The sequence below is a fragment of the Drosophila serrata genome, unplaced genomic scaffold (genome assembly GCF_035046125.1).
Source record: "Drosophila serrata isolate PLE 108 unplaced genomic scaffold, ASM3504612v1 contig_184, whole genome shotgun sequence".
Classification (NCBI taxonomy): Eukaryota; Metazoa; Arthropoda; class Insecta; order Diptera; family Drosophilidae; genus Drosophila; species Drosophila serrata.
The window spans coordinates 3300971-3321060 of NW_028257082.1; the positions used below are offsets into that span (position 1 = coordinate 3300971).

The 20090-nt window shown below is 44.8% G+C and overlaps 4 protein-coding genes across 4 annotated transcripts; 2 read left to right on the top strand and 2 right to left on the bottom strand.

Moving 5' to 3' along the window:
* Positions 1–7991: 7991 nt before the first annotated feature.
* On the bottom strand, positions 7992–15694 carry shg (DE-cadherin). Its single transcript, XM_020946625.2, has 2 exons — positions 14265–15694; positions 7992–13010 (listed from the first exon to the last, which is right to left on the bottom strand). Exons 1-2 carry the CDS (start codon positions 14835–14837, stop codon positions 9114–9116), a joined length of 4470 nt encoding a protein of 1489 aa, XP_020802284.2. The 5' UTR covers positions 14838–15694; the 3' UTR covers positions 7992–9113.
* Positions 15695–16035: 341 nt separating this feature from the next.
* On the top strand, positions 16036–18210 carry cpa (F-actin-capping protein subunit alpha). The gene is made up of 3 exons (XM_020946607.2): positions 16036–16576; positions 16714–16883; positions 16947–18210. The coding sequence occupies exons 1-3, from the start codon at positions 16336–16338 to the stop codon at positions 17394–17396; spliced, it is 861 nt and encodes a 286-aa protein (XP_020802266.2). The 5' UTR covers positions 16036–16335; the 3' UTR covers positions 17397–18210.
* Positions 18110–18964, bottom strand: LOC110179194 (cytochrome c oxidase assembly factor 1 homolog). The gene is made up of 2 exons (XM_020946608.2): positions 18488–18964; positions 18110–18430 (listed from the first exon to the last, which is right to left on the bottom strand). Exons 1-2 carry the CDS (start codon positions 18774–18776, stop codon positions 18219–18221), a joined length of 501 nt encoding a protein of 166 aa, XP_020802267.2. The 5' UTR covers positions 18777–18964; the 3' UTR covers positions 18110–18218.
* A 75-nt stretch (positions 18965–19039) lies between these two features.
* Positions 19040–20088, top strand: mRpL54 (mitochondrial ribosomal protein L54). The gene is made up of 4 exons (XM_020946609.2): positions 19040–19227; positions 19342–19476; positions 19536–19669; positions 19727–20088. Exons 2-4 carry the CDS (start codon positions 19374–19376, stop codon positions 19886–19888), a joined length of 399 nt encoding a protein of 132 aa, XP_020802268.1. The 5' UTR covers positions 19040–19227; positions 19342–19373; the 3' UTR covers positions 19889–20088.
* Positions 20089–20090: the final 2 nt, after the last annotated feature.

The following is a 20090-nucleotide window of genomic DNA, read 5'->3' on the forward strand; positions in this document are numbered from 1 at the left end:
TTTCTCTTAGTGTCTCTCCACCCAATTTGCATAACAAAAAGTCCAACAAGTACTCGGACTCGGTTCTAATAAAATGTGATACTATTTCCCCGCTGCTGGCCAGAACAGACACAACCAAACTAATTACAACCATATGGGGGCACCTTTCGGATAAAGTAAACACAAACGTTTGCTGGGAACTCAAAAGTTATTCTCTCTCTAAGGGATACGCTTCATTTCGGCTGATTTTATGAGCGATTTTGCAAGGCAGCACGGAATTCCGGCATTTCTTTGTTTACCTTTCATAGAAAAAAAGCATTTGCTTAGAACACTTTAGGTATGGGAAAATAATTACTCTTGCGAGACTGATTTTTTTTTTTGATAATTTGTTAAATCAACTTTAGGTTCTTCTACGTAATTTCAATTAGGAAAGATCTCTTAAGATATAATATAAATCAAGAGACAGCAGATACTAGTATTTATTCATTAACATGCCCAGAAAATATAAATGCATTTTTAGAATAGAAAAATAACTCCATCTGCGATTCAAAACTGCATTGGTTTTTGTTTCAATTATTCCCTTTAGGCAATATCTACTGTACCATATTTGCTCTCCAAATCTGAATGTTTACGTTTTCCCTCCAAAATGTTTCTTTCCCCATTTATTTTGTTTGAATTTCGCGCTTCATTTGCTTTAACAGAACGCTCTTCGAACACCATTGTTTGCTTAGACCCGGTTTCCAGTTTCCGGTTCAATAGAGCTCACGGAGCACCCAAGAGCCGCGATCTCTCTCTCTCTGCGGTCACAAAAGTTTCTAATTTTGTGTAAAAACGCCGTTTGAGGTAATTGAAATTAGTCCAACAATGCGTGCGCCTGCGTCACGGAAGCACTCAGAGCACGATGTGGACTTCGGTTCAGGGGGCTCCAGGGGAGCAGGCCTGGCTCAGCGGAAATGCAGTGTCAGCCATGCCAAGTTGGGCCTGGGCTTTGAAGCCGCCGCTTGCAAGGCGAGACAAAAAAACTCCGGCTTTTTGTGACGGCACGTTCGCTTCCAAATTAACAGCGGCCATTGGCCATTGGCCAGCGGCGGACTTGAAAAGCGCGGACAGCTACTGTAGACCATATTTTCCATAGACAATTGCACTTTGAGGTAATCCGAGAGGCGGCGGAATGACCTCGTTCTTAGCGTTAGTGCTGCGTAAAATGCAATTTACGCAAAAAACATAAAGGTGAGAATACAAAGAGGTGACTGAAGAGCAGTAACAACGAACAATTGGCGGATTGCCTTGTAAATACCCTTGACGAGTGACAGTTCTGACTAGGCTTCAAATAGTTACATTTCTGCAGAGTTTTGATTTCTAGAACTTTAGTCAGAAGCTTGTAACACAGTGAAGAAGTCATTTCCGACTCTATACATCATATATATTATTGATCAGCATAAACAGCTGAATCGATCTAGCCATGTCCGGTCGGAAAATACAATTTTCAAAATATTTTCAAAATTTCAAAATTTTATAAGGGGTTACATCGTAAAAATTGTGAAAAATTGACAAAAATGTTGATGTTTTAAAATTGTATATTAAGTATGCAGATTTATTAACCTAATTCAAACTAACATGGGAATGGTTTCTGAATTAAAATTAAAGCATTTTTCGCTTCGTTATGCGGTTTTGAAATTTTGAAAAGTCGAAATACTTGTCATACAAAAATATTTGTTCAAGAAGAGCAAATATTTTAGGCTTAGGTATGAATTCCGATACGATCCTATAATGCAAATGTAAAATACAAGGATATATAAATTTCTGCTCTCCAAAGTCAGTTTCCTTTCTTGTTTATAAATATCGAAAGTTTAACATGACCAAATAATGTTGCAATTCACATGTTGATCAACACCATTTTCGTTAGCAACTCATATGCTAAATATAAGTTAAGATTTCTATATATAATAAAGTTCATAGATTATACAATTAAATTCCCTACTCAAAACTTCTTCTTGCAGTGCAAGTCAGTATCTAAGGCTAAGATAAACTCCCTAGTGATATCAATTAGTGGCTAGCATCATGCTCATTTCCTTTTGCGTAGACAGTTTTATACCTGGTCTGCCTAGAGCCCTCACGCACTGCTCTCATTGTTTAAGTTGCGTTAAATCCAATTAATAATGTCCATCAGCCCAGCCAGTACAAAAACGGTGGACGTGGGTCAGTGCAAGTGCAGCACGGGAGCTTGGATCCCTGGCATGACGATTGTGTCGGTGCAATCACAAGGTGAATACGGAGAATCGACAGCACCGGAATTCCCAAATGACCGACTAATTTGTCAAACGCCCTGCTCTCTTCGAGTGCCACCATTATCCAACTATGACAAAGATTCCATTCCTACTAAAGGCTCGACATCGGTCATCTTTCCCTCTTTTGTTTGCCTTAAAGTGGGTTTTTTTACGATCTGCCAGGGAAGTGCATCTGGGTGCATTAGGACAGGGCACTCTCGAGTGTTTATCACCGCCGGGGCGATACTTCTCACGGTGTGTGGTCCGGTTCGGGCAATTGAATGTCCGTTGGACATGGGAAATGAGTTATGCGTTCAATATTTCCCGCCGATTTCTTCATTAAGCCGCTTAGCCTGTGGCCAGACCATATTTCCCTATCGTGTTACCGAATTGCCCAACTAATTCCATCTTGGAGTGGATTTTCCTTCGTGGGTTGACTCGTGGCTGCACTTTCTACGGGGTCCCCCTTTGGATTTCCTCAACCGCAAGACACTCCAGCGAACAGTCGTCACCTTTTGCCCGTAAAACGAAACTTTTGTGTCAATGCCTTCTTTGCCGTTTCTTTTTTCGGTCGATTTTATTGGTAACGCTGGGTTTCTACCAACGCTGTTTTGGCTCTGTTTTTGTCTTTCTGTCTCTGGCTTTGGCTTTAGCTTGGCTTGGCCTGACCCCATCGTCGCCATCGCCATTGCCGGCAGCAGCTTGTTGCTCCAATTCTCCATTGCTGGCTGTAGTCGAAATGCTTATTTTATTTTTTAGTTTATTAAGCGTCTCTACACTTGAATAAAATAAGTGAAAAACTAGGAATTGAATTTAAAGAACATGGCCAAAAATTCCTTCAAAGTAAGCAATACAGATACTACCTATTGTTTCCCAAGATTTTCTTATTAATGTTTTGCTTTTATATTTTTACATTTTAATCGTAGTGTATCTGTCTCAAATATCATACTTCTGCCCGAAGTACTTTTCTGCAGTGTTTGCAAATGTTATATATATCTATGTATATACAGATATAGTAAATATTTATGCTTGGAGATTTGGGGAAGCGCGCAATTTATCACAGAATGGAATGGATGGATGGTCGCACACAGAAATCCATTATCTAGCGCATACATCGTGCAATCTGCAAACAAGAATGGATAGGTAACAAGCTCACTCGCCCGGAATTTTGAAACCACGAGCAAATGAATGAAATGCATTGCATTCCATATATTTCATATGGTGCTTATCAACTCTTGGATCGTTTCGGGACCCATTGGGCATTGGAACAATTCACCTTTGTCCGCGTTGCCGGGGGTTGCTCTCTCCGCCAGGATCGAGGTCTGCAGGAGGGGTTGATTGCTCCGATTGCACCGCCCGCGCACTCGGTCGCACATTTGTATTAGGGTCATATTTCACTTGTAGGGCTTCCAGCGAAGTTTCATTTTAATTTTATTGTTGTCGCTGCTGTCCCCCCATTCGAGTTTTGCCCTATTGTTTTGTTTGCTTGTTTTTGCCGTAGTGCCACCCTTCTGCGGTAAAATATGTATATATATTTCAGGCATACTCAACCCATACTCCTATACTCCCTTATTTCCCTTTTCCCGGCCGCATTTCGGGGGTTTCGTGATTTTGTGTTTGGGCAAGCTACTAAAAATAGTGGTACTCTAGTGGTAATAAAGCGAAATATGTAACCCTGTTAATGGGTTTTACGGCCTGAGTTCACCCCGAGATCTTGTCAGTTGGTTTCCGTTTTGGTTCCTATCAAATATTATGTCATGCCCGACGAATGTGCCTTCCCAGAGCAATATGTTCGGTTTTGTGGGCTTGCAACACAAAGCCAATCGATTAGATTGTGAGGGACTGATAGTTTGCTATATTCGAATGTATATGTTGTATATAGGAAATTTATGGGAGTGGATATTGACAATGAGATTTTTGCCAAAGTTAATTAAAACCATGTACAAGTGACCTAGCAAAAGATAGGAGGAAATCCTTGAGATTTATGGTTTAAGAGAACCTATGTTAACAAGGTATTTATTAATTAAATACTATATAGTCTTATAATATTAACAATCTATGCTTTCTTCTCTCCTTTTTTTTGGTTGTTGGTCTCACTCTCTGTTTTTGTTTAGACTGTTTTGCCATATCGGGCATTTGGCCAGTGTTAGTGTCAAGTCAAGCGCTGGTTTCAATTTCAGCGAAAACGTGGCGAAACTAGTTTAAGACCATATTTTCTGCTTTGATTGCAATATTTTTTCCAAAGTGTTTCAGCTTTCAAACCGGCGTTGGAATGGGGCATTGGAGACAAAGCACCTGCACAGAAACACCAAGACGAGGCCAGACGCAAGGAGAATAGGTCTGAGTCTCGGTCTGAGTCTGTGGCTAAGTGTGAATTTGCTCACCTCATGTTTGTTATTTTTTCGCTCGTTTCTGCATTCCGGGAATTTCGCTTTTCGGTTGGACACGCTGGTAACCACCTTGCCTTGTCCGATCCAGGCCTGTTATTCCTGCCACCAGTGTTGCGGATCCCTGCTGGTCGCCACAAATCAGGCGCGAGTACGTGCCGGGCATCGATAACCGGCGAGGAACGACTGCAGCCGGGCACGTCCCGATGGTCAGCACTTTATCGACTTCTTTTCGAAAATTTCCCTTTATGAGCGACGGCCTCATCATTATGCATTCCGAGTGGCGGAGGATGAGGATCGCCGGGCAGCTAATAAGCGTTTTAGCACAGAAGCCACGTACGCGACTTCATAGAGTTATTAGTGCCCTACATGGGGCTGCCTGGGCAGGGAACCCGTTTTGCGGTCGCTATATAATATATCATGTAAGTGCATATTCCGACGAGATCCAAACATCCAAACAGCGGCGAAATTTCTCATGGGCTCATTGGAGGAGAACGGTCGGTGGTATGGTCAAACCCCAAACAGTTGGGGTCACGGGAAACAGGTTGTAATTGCTGGCGGATGAGGGCGGAATTAATTTGCAAAAAAAAGAAGTCGAGATCAACTGAAATCTATATAATTTCCCAGAGACAAATTTACACAGACCCCACAGCACCATCACCGAAATGGGCGGAGTTTTCTATATTACTTGGCACTCATCCCGAAAATATCTTGAGAGAAAGATTTGCAAACTTTGCAGAGTTTGAGTTTAAAATTTAGAGACTCTGAAGCACTTATTGAAGTAGTAGTTAGAACCCAAGCAAGAAACTAATAGAACAATCTAAAAATAACTGGTAAATATTATCGATGTTTAGTGGCAATGACTTCTTCTATAGTTCATCTTAATGCCCATCTTGGTAGTCGGTCTGTCTGGTCTGGTTGGGTAATTGAAACCGTGATGAATAGGCAGCGAGTGTTAATAAGCATCTTGGCCGTCTTGCATTCGACTGTTCATCCGTGGACATTCCCTCGTCCCCACTCAGTACGTTCCACTGTAATTAATCAATGCGAGGCCTTGGCTGCAGCAGCTTCCCCCCATCAACAGGTAGTAAAACGCCAAGACGTGCCCCATCAATACGAATCCATCTGCATCTGTCTAAGTATTTGTATATTTTTTCGTTCCTCTTTCGTTTTTCTGCAAAAAAATACTCTGGGTGTATCGTTCGATTCGTGCATGAAGGAATGAGTGAATGAGTAGATAGAAAATGAGTGGAGTGAATGTGTATTCAGGCAGATACAAGATCAAGGTTCCTCACTCGAAACATTTATAACTATTAGTCACAGAGTTCTTTTTTCTTAAAAATTTGGAATTAATTGTGGCATTACTTTTAAGCATTCCATTTCTATAGACTTTAAAGATTAATTTGTGAGAACAGATACTTTGTGGCGGATGGAGGTATTCTGGAAATATTTGATAATACTCAAGTGAATATTGAGAGATATGTAGTTAAATGTATTTTGTACCTAAGTAGTTTATATCTGGCTATCTCAGAGAACCTTATCCTTTGGCTCAATAAGTTCAGACTTTGAGTGAAGTGATATGAGCTTTGAGACCGCAACTTAAACTCAAACAGCGAGTCCACGATCTGAGCTCAAACGAATCTGCAAGAGAGTGGCCAAAAGAGAGACACAACCAACAGATACATACCTTGATGGGAGCCGTTCTGGAAATACTGGTTTTTACCTCAGGCCAGCAAGCCAGCCAACAAGCCAAGTTCGCTACAAAGATTTGCTTTCATTTTTCCGTTAAAAAATGCCTCGGTATGGGTGAGTATCTGAGCTCGGCTGGCCCGAGTATCTGAGCGATGTCTGAGAGCGGGGCGAGAACTGCAGCGTCGGCGTCAAGGTGAGTTTATCTAAATACTTACCTGTATCGGCCACTGAGCGGGAGAGTATCCACCTTCCGAGGTGTGTGTGAGCACAGGTAGCCGCGCGGGAACTCAGCTCGATGCCTCTCATCAGAGTGGCTTGGGTTTTTTTCGGGCCCTGCTTCATCTGTTGATTCTTTTCTGCTGCCATGATAATCCATCCGCTGGGCTTAGAACCGACCCATACACACCTGAGGAGGAGAGAGTGCTGGCAGCTGCAGCTGCGCAGGTAGCCAGAAGAGGTTATTTGATTACTCAACCATTTTTTCTTTGCTGATTTTATTTTGTGTGCCCTCGTCGCTTCCTCTGGATTCTCGACCCAGAGCCACATGGTGCCGCCGGTGAAACCTCACGTCGGCATGTCCGGCACAAATTTCTTGCCATTTTTTCTGCGGGAATCCAAGATGAAACTCGAAAAATGAAAAGACATCTGTCGTCGTTCGTCGGTTCGATTTTTTCTGTTTTCGGCATTTCCGAAAGGTACTCCTTACGATACCAAGAAATTTTTTGGTTTTCTTATATATTTTCCACATGCTTTAGGCTTCCACACAAGTTGTTGCACTTGAGAATGCATTTAATTGATTTGAAATTTGAATATTTGATGGGCCCTTGACATATATACACGCTGATCCCTTTTTGAATTGTTTTCAGCTTTGGAAGTGAAAGAGTTTTGAGGGCCGCCTCAAGTTGATTTACGGTTTGCGGGCTTTCAAAATGTTGATATGTTTGAAGAGTCAATTGAAATGTTATTTCTGTGAACTCTTATAGACTCTCGTTGAACTTCTGTTTGGGAAAAATAAAAGATAGAAAGAAAGATTGTAATGATGGTATAAATAAGACAATAAATACGTTATACATACACATTGATCTGCAAACAGCAGCTGCAACGCATCCATCTGGAGGGAAAGGCATATCCTTGGGTGCTCCATGCAAATCTAAATTCATTTCTCAGCGATCAGATACAGATACAACTGGTGCGGTGCGAATGCAACTGCAGCTGCACCTGCTGCGGCAATAGATACACACAATTTCGCCTCCATCGGATGGCCGTTTACTCATCGAATCGCTCCAATTTCGTTCATTGGCTTGTGCCGCAATCGATTTGTTCAAACCGAACGAATCCGAAGGCAAAGCGTAACCTACTTTCCGCTGATAAGATAATGACGCTTTTCCTCCGTTTCCAATTTACAGTAGCGCTCGCCGACGCCCCAGTCAATGACTTACAATGACTATATGTATGCTCTGTGTGTGTGCCTATGTGTACAGTAGATGTGAACACTATGTGTGCCACTATTTCTTCGTTACTTCAAATAAAATTTAGGGAACGGGGGGCTCCACAGATCTTACACTGTCTGTCAAAGATGTCTGGCACCATTCCACCTTCAATAGAACATAAAAGTTTTCCCGGTCGATCGCTTATCGCGCCCACTAGTGATTAACACAGAATTTCATTCGATTTTATTATGGTTTTTATTGAAACACAATAATTGTGTTTGTGTGGCTTTTCGTTTGTTGTAAATTATACAATTATTTCAAATATTCTTTATATAAATAATGTGGTTCAGCTTTTTGCTGTTGGTTCCCCTTGGCAGGTAAAAAATGTCCGTCTTAGAGCCTTAAGTATTAATACGGAAAACGACTTACAAAAATAGATATCGCATTGATTTATTGAACATTATTCTCTTACATCGATATGTCTCAATATATTTATTTATATATCTATTATGAATACAGCTGCACACGTGTTACTCTCTAGTTACAGGAAGAGCTGATATCTCCCGGGATTCGATTTAGTTTAAATAAGGTTATGCTGTTTATACATGAACTAAAAGACAACCCTAAGAACTTATGGTACGCTGATTGATTGATTACATGTCTACATAGATGACGATTAAACTTAGCTTATATTTACCGACTTGTCTTATCGATTTGAGTTCTCCTTTGATTTGATTTGATTTGAATTGTTAATTTCTTGTAGTTTCGAATGAAGTTCTGTCTTGTCTAGGCCCTAGCGCGATATAATTCTTCGTATTATACTGTGTAATGCCCATTAGTTAAACATAAATCGTAAAGTAAGTTACTAACTAGTGTTGGGAATATGCATCGCTATGCATTAAAAAATGCATTCTGCCTTTGAATTATTTTTCCTAGGAATATTTCGTTTGCGGACATTCGGTTTTCGATATCGGTCGTAATTGATTATTTGTGTATATGTCGAAGCAATAACAATTCTGCTGCCTTTTGTGATTTGTTCGCAATTGCTTAGCTACACTAGTTTTAGGTATAAATTATATAGTTCGTTTACGTAAGATCAAGATCACTTTTTGCATTTACAAAACAAAAACAGAGACGTGTTCCCTAAGCCCTTGCAATACTCCTCGACAAAAATATATTTATATATATATATGTATAATATATAGTTTACCTATATATATATATCTCTTGAAGCGACTTTGGGTCCGGCTAGGCCGTCGCCTTGTCCGGCACATTCAACATCCGTACAACTCTTAGCATATAAAAAGTCTTTTCAATTTCTACGTCATCGTCTGGCTTCCCACAGCTGGAACAGTGTCCTAGATGCGCCAGCCCTGATCGTCGTCCACATTGGAGTCTGTGTCCGAGGGCTCCTCGCCGTACATGTCGGCCAGTTTGCGGAAGCGCGGTCCAAAGTTGGACAGGTAGTCGAAGTTGAGATCGCCATCGTCGGTGCAGGACGCCAGGCTGGACAGGCTGCCATCCGAATTACCGTCGCCCTCGTAAGCATAGTGGCGCACATCGTCCACTGTGAAGGCGCCGACATCCCGGTCGCAGTTCTCCTTCTTGTCGCCCAGGAAGTCGGCTATGTCGGGTATATCGTTGGGATCACGCATGCTGGATTGTAACGCATGCGGATCCTTGTAGAGCTTCTCCTCGTAGAACGGCTGTGTGCGCAGTACGTTCAGATCGTAGTCCGTGTCCCGCTCGCCGCCGCCCTCGTCTTCGTAGTTGATGATAGTCTCGCGGATGTCGTCAATATCCTTCTCATGCCATCCATTCTTTTGCTTCTTCTGGACCACCACGGCAAGCAGGATGATCAGCAGCAGCGCCAGGCAGACAATAATCGCAATGATGAAGTTGCGATCGATGCCAAAGCTGAACGCAACTGCAACGGACTGCTGGCACCCACTGTCGATGTTGCGGAAGACGGAGGGCATACCCAAGTTGTAGGTTTTCTCGTTGATCGTCAGGTTGCGGATGCAGCCAAAGAAGCCCTTCTGACTGGGCACATGCGTCCAGTTAAGCTGTCGTCCCAGTTGGTTCAGGTCCACCGGAGTGCCGCCCAGTTGCAGGGGGGCGTTCACGTTCAGGAACTCATTGGGTCCCACCGGTGCGCCCAGAGTCTGGCAGGTGGACAGCCGGCAGTTGTTCACAGTCATCTCGATATTGGTGCGCTGCAGGATAATCTCAAGGTGGTAAGTGTGGTCAGCCAGCATCTTGATGTGGTGATGCCGGATGCGCATTCCACCAGAGCCATAGTCCACAGTCAACACCGGATAGCCATCGTCCAGCTCCAGAGCCAGGAAGTCTGTGAGTGGCAGCAGTGGATTGTAGTTCAGCGGCCCCAGGTACATGATGAGACCTTGATCGATCTGAGGCGCGATCTCTAAGCTGATCTTTGTGTTGTCGCAGGCGGAGATGGGCTCATAGAAGGCATATCCAGAGCCGTAGAAGGCCACGGATACGAGTTCGCAATGTGGCCCGGTGAATCCGTCAACGCAGTCGCAGACATCGTTCTCTCCAAACCGTGCTGTGCCGCCGTTCAAGCAGTGACTGATTAAAGGAGCCTCGCATGTGCACTCCGCCTGAACAAATGCATTCACACCCACAAACGATGTTATGTTGGAATATATCATGTAGGGTACAGAGCTCTTGTGGAGTTCATTGGTGCAGGACGCCTCACACTTGAAACGCTCGATCAGGCACTCGTCGATGTTCACCATCAGCATCTGCAGATCCAGTTCGTTCTCCAAATGCTGCTGGTTCTGGGCCACGATTCCGTTGAGCTTCTCGGGTGCGTAATAGGGTGAGCCGTGAGCAGAGAAACGCACGTCCAAAGTATTGTTCTCATTTTGAAGGACCGTGAAGACGTCCACATTGGACACCGAGGTGTTGAAAAGCTTGGCCAGCGAGAGCTGCAGGCGGTCCTTAATGGAAAGAGAATCTGGCACAGGGTCACGAGGGACGCCAATAAATTCCTCCTTGGTCACGTTGATAAACCGAATGCTGCCGCTCTTGTCCACCGCCTCCTCTGGTAATTCCCTAACCACCACCGTGACATCTGCATCCACGATATTTCTCATGAAATTCGGTGAATCCTCGGTGACGGTGAACTGAAGATAGTATTCTCCCTCGCCGGTATGCTGCAGCATAGTGATCATTCCGGTACTGGGATTCAGTCGGAACTGCTCGTGCGTCTGGCTGTCCTTCCACTCAAAGTTCTTATCCGGCAGATCCCAGTCATCCAGATCGTCAACAAACACGCGACCAATGTCCGTGTCAGGCGCTTCTCCTCGATAATTGTAGACGAAGATGCGCGAAGAGCCCTCAGACATGGCATTATCGTTGACGTCGCCAATCACCAGATGCAGGATGCTCACCGCACTCTGCCGTGGGACCCCAGAGTCGCTGATTCGAATGGGAATGTAGTACTCCTTTTGCTGCTCTCGATCGAACTGCACGTTGGCGTGCAAGTACTCTCCGTCAATGCTAAACTTCGTCTTGACATCCGGTGAGGCCTCGCTATCGATGCCGAATGTGAAGTCACTTGCACCCGGGGTATCGTCATAGTCATTGGCCTCCAGCTTGACAATGTTCCCGGGATTTCGGTTCTCCTGCCATACCACAGGCATTTCATTGATCAGGAACGGTGCATTGTCGTTGATGTCTTTCAGTGTGATCGTGACCGCCTTCACCGTGCTGACTGTGCTTCCCACTCCGTCCTCATCATTAGCTTTGATCAGCACCTGCCAGTACTTTTGGCCATGAGGCGGGTCCCGATCCAGCGTCTTGACCAATCGCAGACAGCCGCTGTTGTCAATGGTCCAGCGGTTAGCTTCGTTCTGATGGATCGAATAGACAATATGCTGATCTGCGGTGCGGTCCTTAATGTCTGGATCGTAGGCTTCTACTGTTAGGATGCAATTTTCATATATGGTCTCTTCCTGTATTGTTATACTGTAGTTTTGCTTGAAAACTGGCGGATTATCGTTCACATCCTCGATCTTTATCACAACCGTAGCGTAATCATCGTAGATGCCATCAAATGCTCGCACCTTCAACTCGTACTCCGTGATCGTTTCGTAGTCCAGTTTCTGGTTTACAGTAATCTTACCGGTCTTAAGACCAATCTTAAAGGCATCGCCAACATTGCCGCTCTCGATGCTGTACAGGATCTGCGAAGCGTTGTCTTCGTCCTCGGCCTTAACCTCGATCACTTCGGTATTGGTATTAGCGTCCTCCAGCAGCCTGTCCGCCAGATATTTATCCTTCTGGAAATGCGGCTTGTGGTCGTTCTTGTCGCCGATGGCGATGCGGAACACCTGGTGGCCACGATTCGGTTCGCCATTAGTGAACAGGCTCGAGGGCGAGTTGTCGCTGGCAATAACTTTAACGTTGTAGAAGTCACGCTCCTCGCGATCGAAAGTGGTGAGCGCAGTGATGTTGCCCGTGTTGGGATCGATGGTGAAGTACTCTCGGTTGTCCGCCAGCTCGAAGGACACAATGTTATTGGCCGCCGTACCGTCCATGTCAAAAGCACGCACTTGCATGACGGGTGTGCCCGACGGTTCGTTTTCCAGAATCGTGCCGGATTTTACCTCCGTGAAGTAAGGAATATTATCGTTGACATCCTCCACACGGATCTTGATCTGATGCTCCGTCCCCAGCTCGTGTGTGTTGCGCGCTATCATAGTCAGCGTGTAGTCTGTGATGGACTCGTAGTCCAGTTGCTTGCCCAGGCTAATGGTTACCTCGTTTCCGATCTGGTTAAACACGAATGTGTTCTTGCTGTTGGTTTGCTCCGTCCGGCCGGTGTTCAGCTCAAAGATAACCTCCGGCTTGTCCGGCATGTTGGAAACTGCCCGCAATGTGGCTATCGGCTGTGAGAAGTTTATCAGGTTCTCCTTTAGGTAAATGGGAGTATCGATGGGATCCACGAAGGACGGCGGCTTGATCGAGGACTCCACAACTCGGATTCGTACTTCGATCTGTGCATCCTGCGGCGGATCGGGCACAATGTTGTAGGCCCGCACGATTATAGCATACGACTGGCCGGGACGCTTGTCAATTGGCCGCTTCAGATAGATGATTCCCGACTCTTTGTCTATTTTGAAATATTGAAAGTCGCGCTCCCGCAAGATCTCATACTCTACGATACTGTTGTTTCCATCGTCGAAGTCGCTGGCGCTGATGGACATCACCACCGAATCGGGCTGCAAGTAGAAGGTAAAAGGGTAAGGTAACAAAGCAAATAGGGGGTTCCAAATTCCCTTCGTCAGCTCGACTTTCCTGCAGGTTTGCCCAAACCAGGAACCAGCACATGTTCCTTGCTCACAAATACTAAATCTCTTCCCGTTCAATGCTAGAAGTGCAAAGGCCTAGACCAAACTGAAACCTTTTCGCAGAAAACTGACTGCAGACAAAGCTTTGCTAAAAATAACAGCCTTTGCAAGCTTTAAAAAAGAAAAGCCTAACAGCGAAAGGGGATTAATTACCTTCCTCGCCATATATTCGGTACCTTCAGATCTTTAAATGGATTAGAAATAGTTGGAAAACAAAATTTTTCTTAGACATTTGCCAAATGAATATGAATTTTATTGCAAAAAAAAATACAATATTTATAATTTTGTATTCTAGTTGTATTAGCAATTAATATTTTCAACTGATACTATATATGTTTTCTTTACTTTCAAACGAGTTATTTAGTTGTTCAAATTTTAAGTATTCATATTTATATAGCAAGTTTTATACTAACATTTAAAGTTGGTCACCAAAACTATATACTTCTTCATAAATTTATCTACAAATAGTTTATTTTCCTCCTCTGCTCTGCTAAGCTGTTTGGCTGCGCTTTGTTATTCGTCTTGACGACAAGTATTTCCAGTCGCCTACATGGTAATGGCGTAAAAGAAAAAGAGACCCTGGGCGTAGGAAAGGGTTTCAAGGTTTTCAGCACAGAGAGCCGGGCGAGCAATGAACCCAAAACCCGTCTTAGAGAGCTCGGCCCTCCTACGCCAAGCGAAAAACTAGTTCCGCCCAAGAAGAGGTTCGCCCGTGGTTAATTAAAGCTGCCTTGGACTAAAGGACTTGCGACAGATGGGAGCCTCCGCTTTATTGACACGGGCAGGTGGGTGGACGGTGGATTTTGATAGTGGCAATGACCCATAAAATGCCCATATACTCAGGGAAAAAAATGTCCTAAACTCAGCTAGTCAGTTTACAGAAAAAAAATCCATTGAAAATGCAAAATTTTACGAGAAACATAGTTTTTCTGAGTGCATAAAGCCAATTAATTTAGGTACATGACATCACGGGGTACAAGACGGGGGGCAAGATAGAGCGAAATGACGCCACTCCTGCACCAGTCCACTGCCTTGGCCAAACCGCAGTAATCCGGGTCCGCGAATTTGGCCAGCAGGGAGGGACAGAGTCGGCCAACTCCCACACAGATGTGGGTCTTAGCTTACCTGGGCATTTTCCGACATTGACTCATCGTAGCGAGCCTTATTGAAGGCCGGTGCATTGTCGTTGATATCCTCTATGGTGACGTTGAACGTGCAGACGTCGTCAAGCGGCGGCAGACCGTTATCCGTGGCCTGGACGGTGACGAAGACAAACTTCTCGTGGATGGGCTCGTCCCGGTCGAAGGTGTGCGTGGTGGTAATCGTGCCGGAACTGGGATTTATGAAGAACTTGGGTCGCTCGAACGGCGACTGCACGATACTGTAGCGGATGACCTGGTCGGGATCGGGGTCCACTGCCTCAACACGGAAGACGTATGTGTTCTCCGGCTGCTCCTCCTTCACCTTCGGCGCGTAGCCAGCACAGTTCTTAAAGGCGGGCTTTCGATTATCGGTGGAGTACGACCTGTCCGGCGCGGATTGCAGTGCGAGGGCGGGAGACAAGAAGCCGAGCACCACAATACTGGCCAGGAGCAGTCTCGCGGGAACGTGGGGCTGTCGGCATTTTCGCTTGTGCTGCTGGTGCGTCTGTTGCTGGGCGGGATTACGATGTGAAGTTGGAGTCGGATTCGCCGACATGTTGCTGCTGCAGTCGCTTCCGGGCGATCGCTGGACTTTTGTGGAAACTAGCGACTAGCGACAAAGCGCCATCTCTCTGCCGGAGCACTTTGGAGCACTTTTGAGCACTTCTTTGTGAATCACCCAGTATTATCCGCTCACTCACACTAATGCACTAGCACTCTAACTCGCACTGTCGCGATCACCGCTCTCCACACACCTTTAGCTTTAACACCGTGTGCTGTGCCTCCTCTTCCACTTTGTGACTCCACCGCTGTGTGTGTGTGTGTGGGACTAACGCGCCGCTTGTTTGCACTGCATTCTCATGGCAACGCGGAATTATCAATAACAAATCGATGTGCGGAGCAATCAAACCCCTAAATATAACACAAATAATGCTGCAGTGCGTACAGTGCGCGCCCTGACTGTAGCGACGGTACTTCCGATTTGGCTGCAGCTGCTGCCACCGCCCCGCTACTTCGTTTTCGTTTACTTTTATCTTTCACTCGTCTGCTTTGGCACTCTCCTTCTTTCGTTTGCCGTCTCTCTCTCTCTCGCTCGCGTCGCAAACAGGTAATACCAGGTAAAAAAGTGGTTACACGCACACTACTATCTTAAGCCTCAGTCTCTTGCGTTGGTATTTGTGTTACCAAGACTCTTGGTAAAAAGGCACTTTTCGAAGGTATTTCGTTTGCACACTTTAAGAGCATAAATATATGCAAAATAAATATATTAGCAAAAATGCTTCTTATTTGAATTCGCGTTAATCGTACTCTCGATTCGAACCGAAATGGAGCTGTTATAGCAAACCGAAATTATTTTGAATCCGCGATCGACGCGCGACACAACCGCTCAATTCCAAAAACAAAACAGTATGACCGCAGTTAGACTCTAAAGAATTGCTTTAGTTTCGAGCCACTTTTAATCGTTTATCGATAAAAGATTCATCGATAACGGACCAACGACGTGTCGTCGATGAATGTGGCAGCACTGGTTGATCTAAAATATTAGCTGGCATCTCTGCCGACAACAGAAAAAGACTAAAGGAAATTATCGGAAAAAATCGTCATCCCTGAGTAAGCAAAAACACATCTCTTGTTTTTCCTACACGGGGCTTCCAAAAAAATCTATGTTTTCTAGTGTAACAAATTCTCCACCATCGATAGTAGAAACAAATTATCGATGCTGGCTCACGAAGGTACCAATTCGATAGCTCGACAGTGCTATCGATAGTTTCCCAGCTCTATTGCCAGCACTAATCTTGTTTTTCTTTCACGGAGTCGTCATCGTTTTTGGCCCATTTGCAGAGAAAAAGCTAACTATTTGCTGCAAAGCCACGAAAACTCTTAACGAACTTGAAAAGCGACACCGCAAGACTTCACACAGACCACCAAAATCAAACTTTGGTCACCGCCACACCCGCAAGGCAAGGAATAACAGGGAGTTCTTAGCAAGACACAGTCAAACCACTGCCCCTGCCCTGGTTTCGTGAATCACCAGTGAGAGAAGCAGCAGAAATATGGAACAGACGCAGATCACCGATGCGGAGAAGGTGCGCATTGTGTCGGACTTCATCCTGCACGCCCCGCCCGGCGAGTTCAACGAGGTGTTTAACGACGTGCGCGAGCTGCTAAAGAACGACACTCTGCTGAAGGACGGGGCCAGCCACGCCTTCTCACAGTACAACAAGGACCAGCTGACTCCGGTCCGTATCGAAGGAAGTGAGCACAACGCGATCATATCGGAGTACAACGATCTCGGTAAGCATTGCCCATAAATGGGCATAACCGAAAATGAGTCACGTCCCCCGCATCAAAGCGCAAATATTTGGGGTTTCGTTGATATCTATGGTGAGTCGAATAAGCCTGTCCGTACTGATAAGCCAATTGCATTTCAGGCAATGGTCGTTTTTACGATCCGCGAACAAAGCAGGCCTTTAAATACGACCACTTACGAAAAGAGGCCGCCGACTACCAGGACGTGGAGGCGGATGCCAATGCGGAACCATGGAGAGCTGCCCTGGACCTGGAGACGCTAGCCTACACTGCCAGTCACTATAGACACGGGGTAAGTTAGCTTTGTGAATCGGTCTATGTGCCATCTCTCATGCATCTGTCATTTGCTCTGCAGGTCAGCTCTGTCTTTGGAAAATCGCAGGGCAACCAGATTACCCTAACCATTTGCATCGAAGACCATCAGTTCCAGCCGAAGAACTACTGGAATGGGCGATGGCGCTCACAGTGGCACGTCAGCTTCCAGGCAGGCAGTGGCTCCGCCGAACTGAAGGGCGTGCTGAAGGTACAAGTGCACTACTACGAAGACGGAAACGTGCAGTTGGTGTCCTCGAAGGAGTGCCGCGAAAGCGTAGTGGTTAGCAGCGAGCAGCAGCTAGCCAAGGAGGTGATTCGTCTGATTGAGGAGGCCGAGAACGAGTACCAACTGGCGATTTCGGAGAACTATCAGACGATGTCAGACACGACCTTCAAGGCCATGCGCCGTCAGCTCCCAATAACGAGGACCAAGATCGACTGGAGCAAAATCGTTTCGTACAGCATTGGTAAGGAGCTGAAGACGCAATAAGACCAGGAGGTGCAAGCGGAAGCGGAGGGGACACAGTCGACAAAGCGGCCCAACAGTCTTCCACTTGCCATGGACAAGCGAGCATAGGAACCGATCAGCAGCATTAACATAAACATAAAATCCAAACCGAAAGAGCAGGAGTTCGAATAGGGGCGGGCTGGCGCCCGCACAAATTGAATGTCTGTAACTTGCTATATACATACGAACCTATACATACATATATATATACAGCGTGTATTTATACTGTGTTATTGAAAGATGAAAGTGCATATACATTACTACATATATATTAACTACGATCGGAGAGGATTTGATTGCATGCATTTGGATAATTGTAGCCGTAGCCTGACGGTGAATGATGCTCCTGCCTCGTTCGAGTTCGAGACACCATCGATCGCCACCAATTGTCGCCTTTATCGTTTAAGAAAAGCATTAAACGCGGTTTTTATCATGTACTTTCACCAATGTATGTATTTTTATAATTTTAAAAGAACCCCACACAAACTCACGAGATCATCAAGGCAAGCCTCGGAACCGAAGGCGTCTTGACCACTTTAAGCAGTATCATTATTAGAACCCATCAAGTTTTCTGCTTTCCCGATCGTGCACTGCCACCTGGCAAGAGCAATTATATTACTTAAACTAAGACCCAGAGCATTTTAGCCAGCGATCCGTTAAGAAAAACCGTTCACTTCAATAACAAAAGACTTTGATTTTATAAAAACAATAAATTTGTAATTAAAATAACAACTATACAACACTTAAGATTGCTTGAATTAGTGAAATTGAATGAGAATAAACTAATTGAATCGAATATTGCCACTAATTTAACTGCGTTACAGCCTGTTCGCCATTCAACTGATTGGAGTTGTGTTGCGCTGGAAGTTTGCTTACAGTCTCGGGCAGATCGCTGGTTTCTTCATCAGATTTCTTGAGCAGAAACCGCTTTTCGGGATTGAGTTTCGTTTCGAGCTCTAGGCGATCAATGAGCCAGCCCCTATCCGGCTTATGGGAGGCCCAGAAATATAGTGTTCCTGCAAAATGGAGATTTGTTTAGTGTGTGTCAATTACTGGTTAAATCTCGACCTCACCTTTATCCTTGCTGCCTCGAACAGAAACCTCAAATTGTGCGATCTCCGCATTGCAATTGTTGTTGGGATTGCCCAGGTCGATGCCCGAATCCTTGATAGGTTCCCCCAACAGCGAAACAGCGCCCCGGTGGCTACGCAGTCCTTTCAGTGCCAGTTTGTAGTAGTCGCACGACTTGACTCGATCCTCCATTTTCCAGCGCATGTACATCACGGCGGATATGGAGGCCACAGCACCGTAGACACATATTTTGCCGAGTGTGCGGTTCGAGGGCATTCTCAGTCCCACCATTTTGTTGTTATATTATTTAAATTGTCGTTATCTTGTGTAATATTAATTATTGCCGGTCTTCAATTAGAGGTGGCCACCGGTCGATAAATCAAAGATTTTGACTAACTGAATAAATAAAAAACTAAGAAAATGAGAACAAGAAAATTAGATCCTTAGGAAAAGCTTAAAATTAATAAAAATGAAAATGTGCATGCAGTAGGTCTTTTCCTCAGGAATAATAAGATAGAAATTTAATAAAGATCTGTACAAAAGAACACCCCCATTATTTATATCGGCCTTCGCCCACCTCTAAATTTTTGTTATATTTAATTGATTAACATAAACGCAAGTAAAAATCTAGTTTGTTTAATACCTAGTTAATCATTTGAATCTCCACTGTTTTTAAAAGGGATTTTATTTCACAAAGAATATCATTTTATTGTTTGTTTTGATTAATCAGCTGTTAGAAAAGGTATGACCGTATAACGCGACTTGTGCAGCAGCTGCCGCATTTCCAATTGGCAGATTATACAACAAAAGTCGAAATTTGTAAATAAATTAGAAATTTAATAATTATCAATTAAAGAGTCAGTCAAGGCTAATCAGAACACATATAACATGAGTAACTTGACGGCGGCACTTAGCCTGTTCAGGCAGCGTTTAATGGCACCGGCACTGGCCACTTCGGCACGTTGTTATGCTGTGAAACCGGCAGCTCCAGGTTAGTCCCCATCTGAATTGAAATGCTTGGCCGAATTCCCAATTATAAGTTTTCCACAGCGGGCAAGAAGAAAAAGCTTGGCAAGCTGGGTCCCATCATGGAGAAAAAGGTTATTCCTGTGGAAACGGACGCCAACAAGCTTGTGAACTATGTGTGCGGAAGCAACTACCTTAAAACCGGCGAGGATGTCAAGGTGAGTGGTGTGTCCGTCCCAGAGCCTTTGATCACAACTAATACGTCTCTCTGACAGATTAAGCCGGATTCCGAGTACCCCGACTGGCTTTGGACCCTCAATACGGAGCGCATTATCCCCCTGGATGAGCTGGATCCGAATACGAAGCAGTACTGGCGGCGCCTCCGGAAAATGGCGCTGCGTCGCAACAACCAGTTGTCAAAGCTAAAGAAGTTTTAGACGCTCCCCCGTAGCCTTAGTTGTTATCGTTTATCTTGGAGACCAGCAGCTGGCCCTCAACCCGCCCGTGAGGGTATCATGCTGGGCATTGTTTGCCATGCTTTCCGGAGCAACAAGTGTGCAAACACTTCGATTTTTGTATGTTCTCCGCTGAATTCTCGCAAATACATTTTCACTGTCTTACACTCCCTTATCAATAATC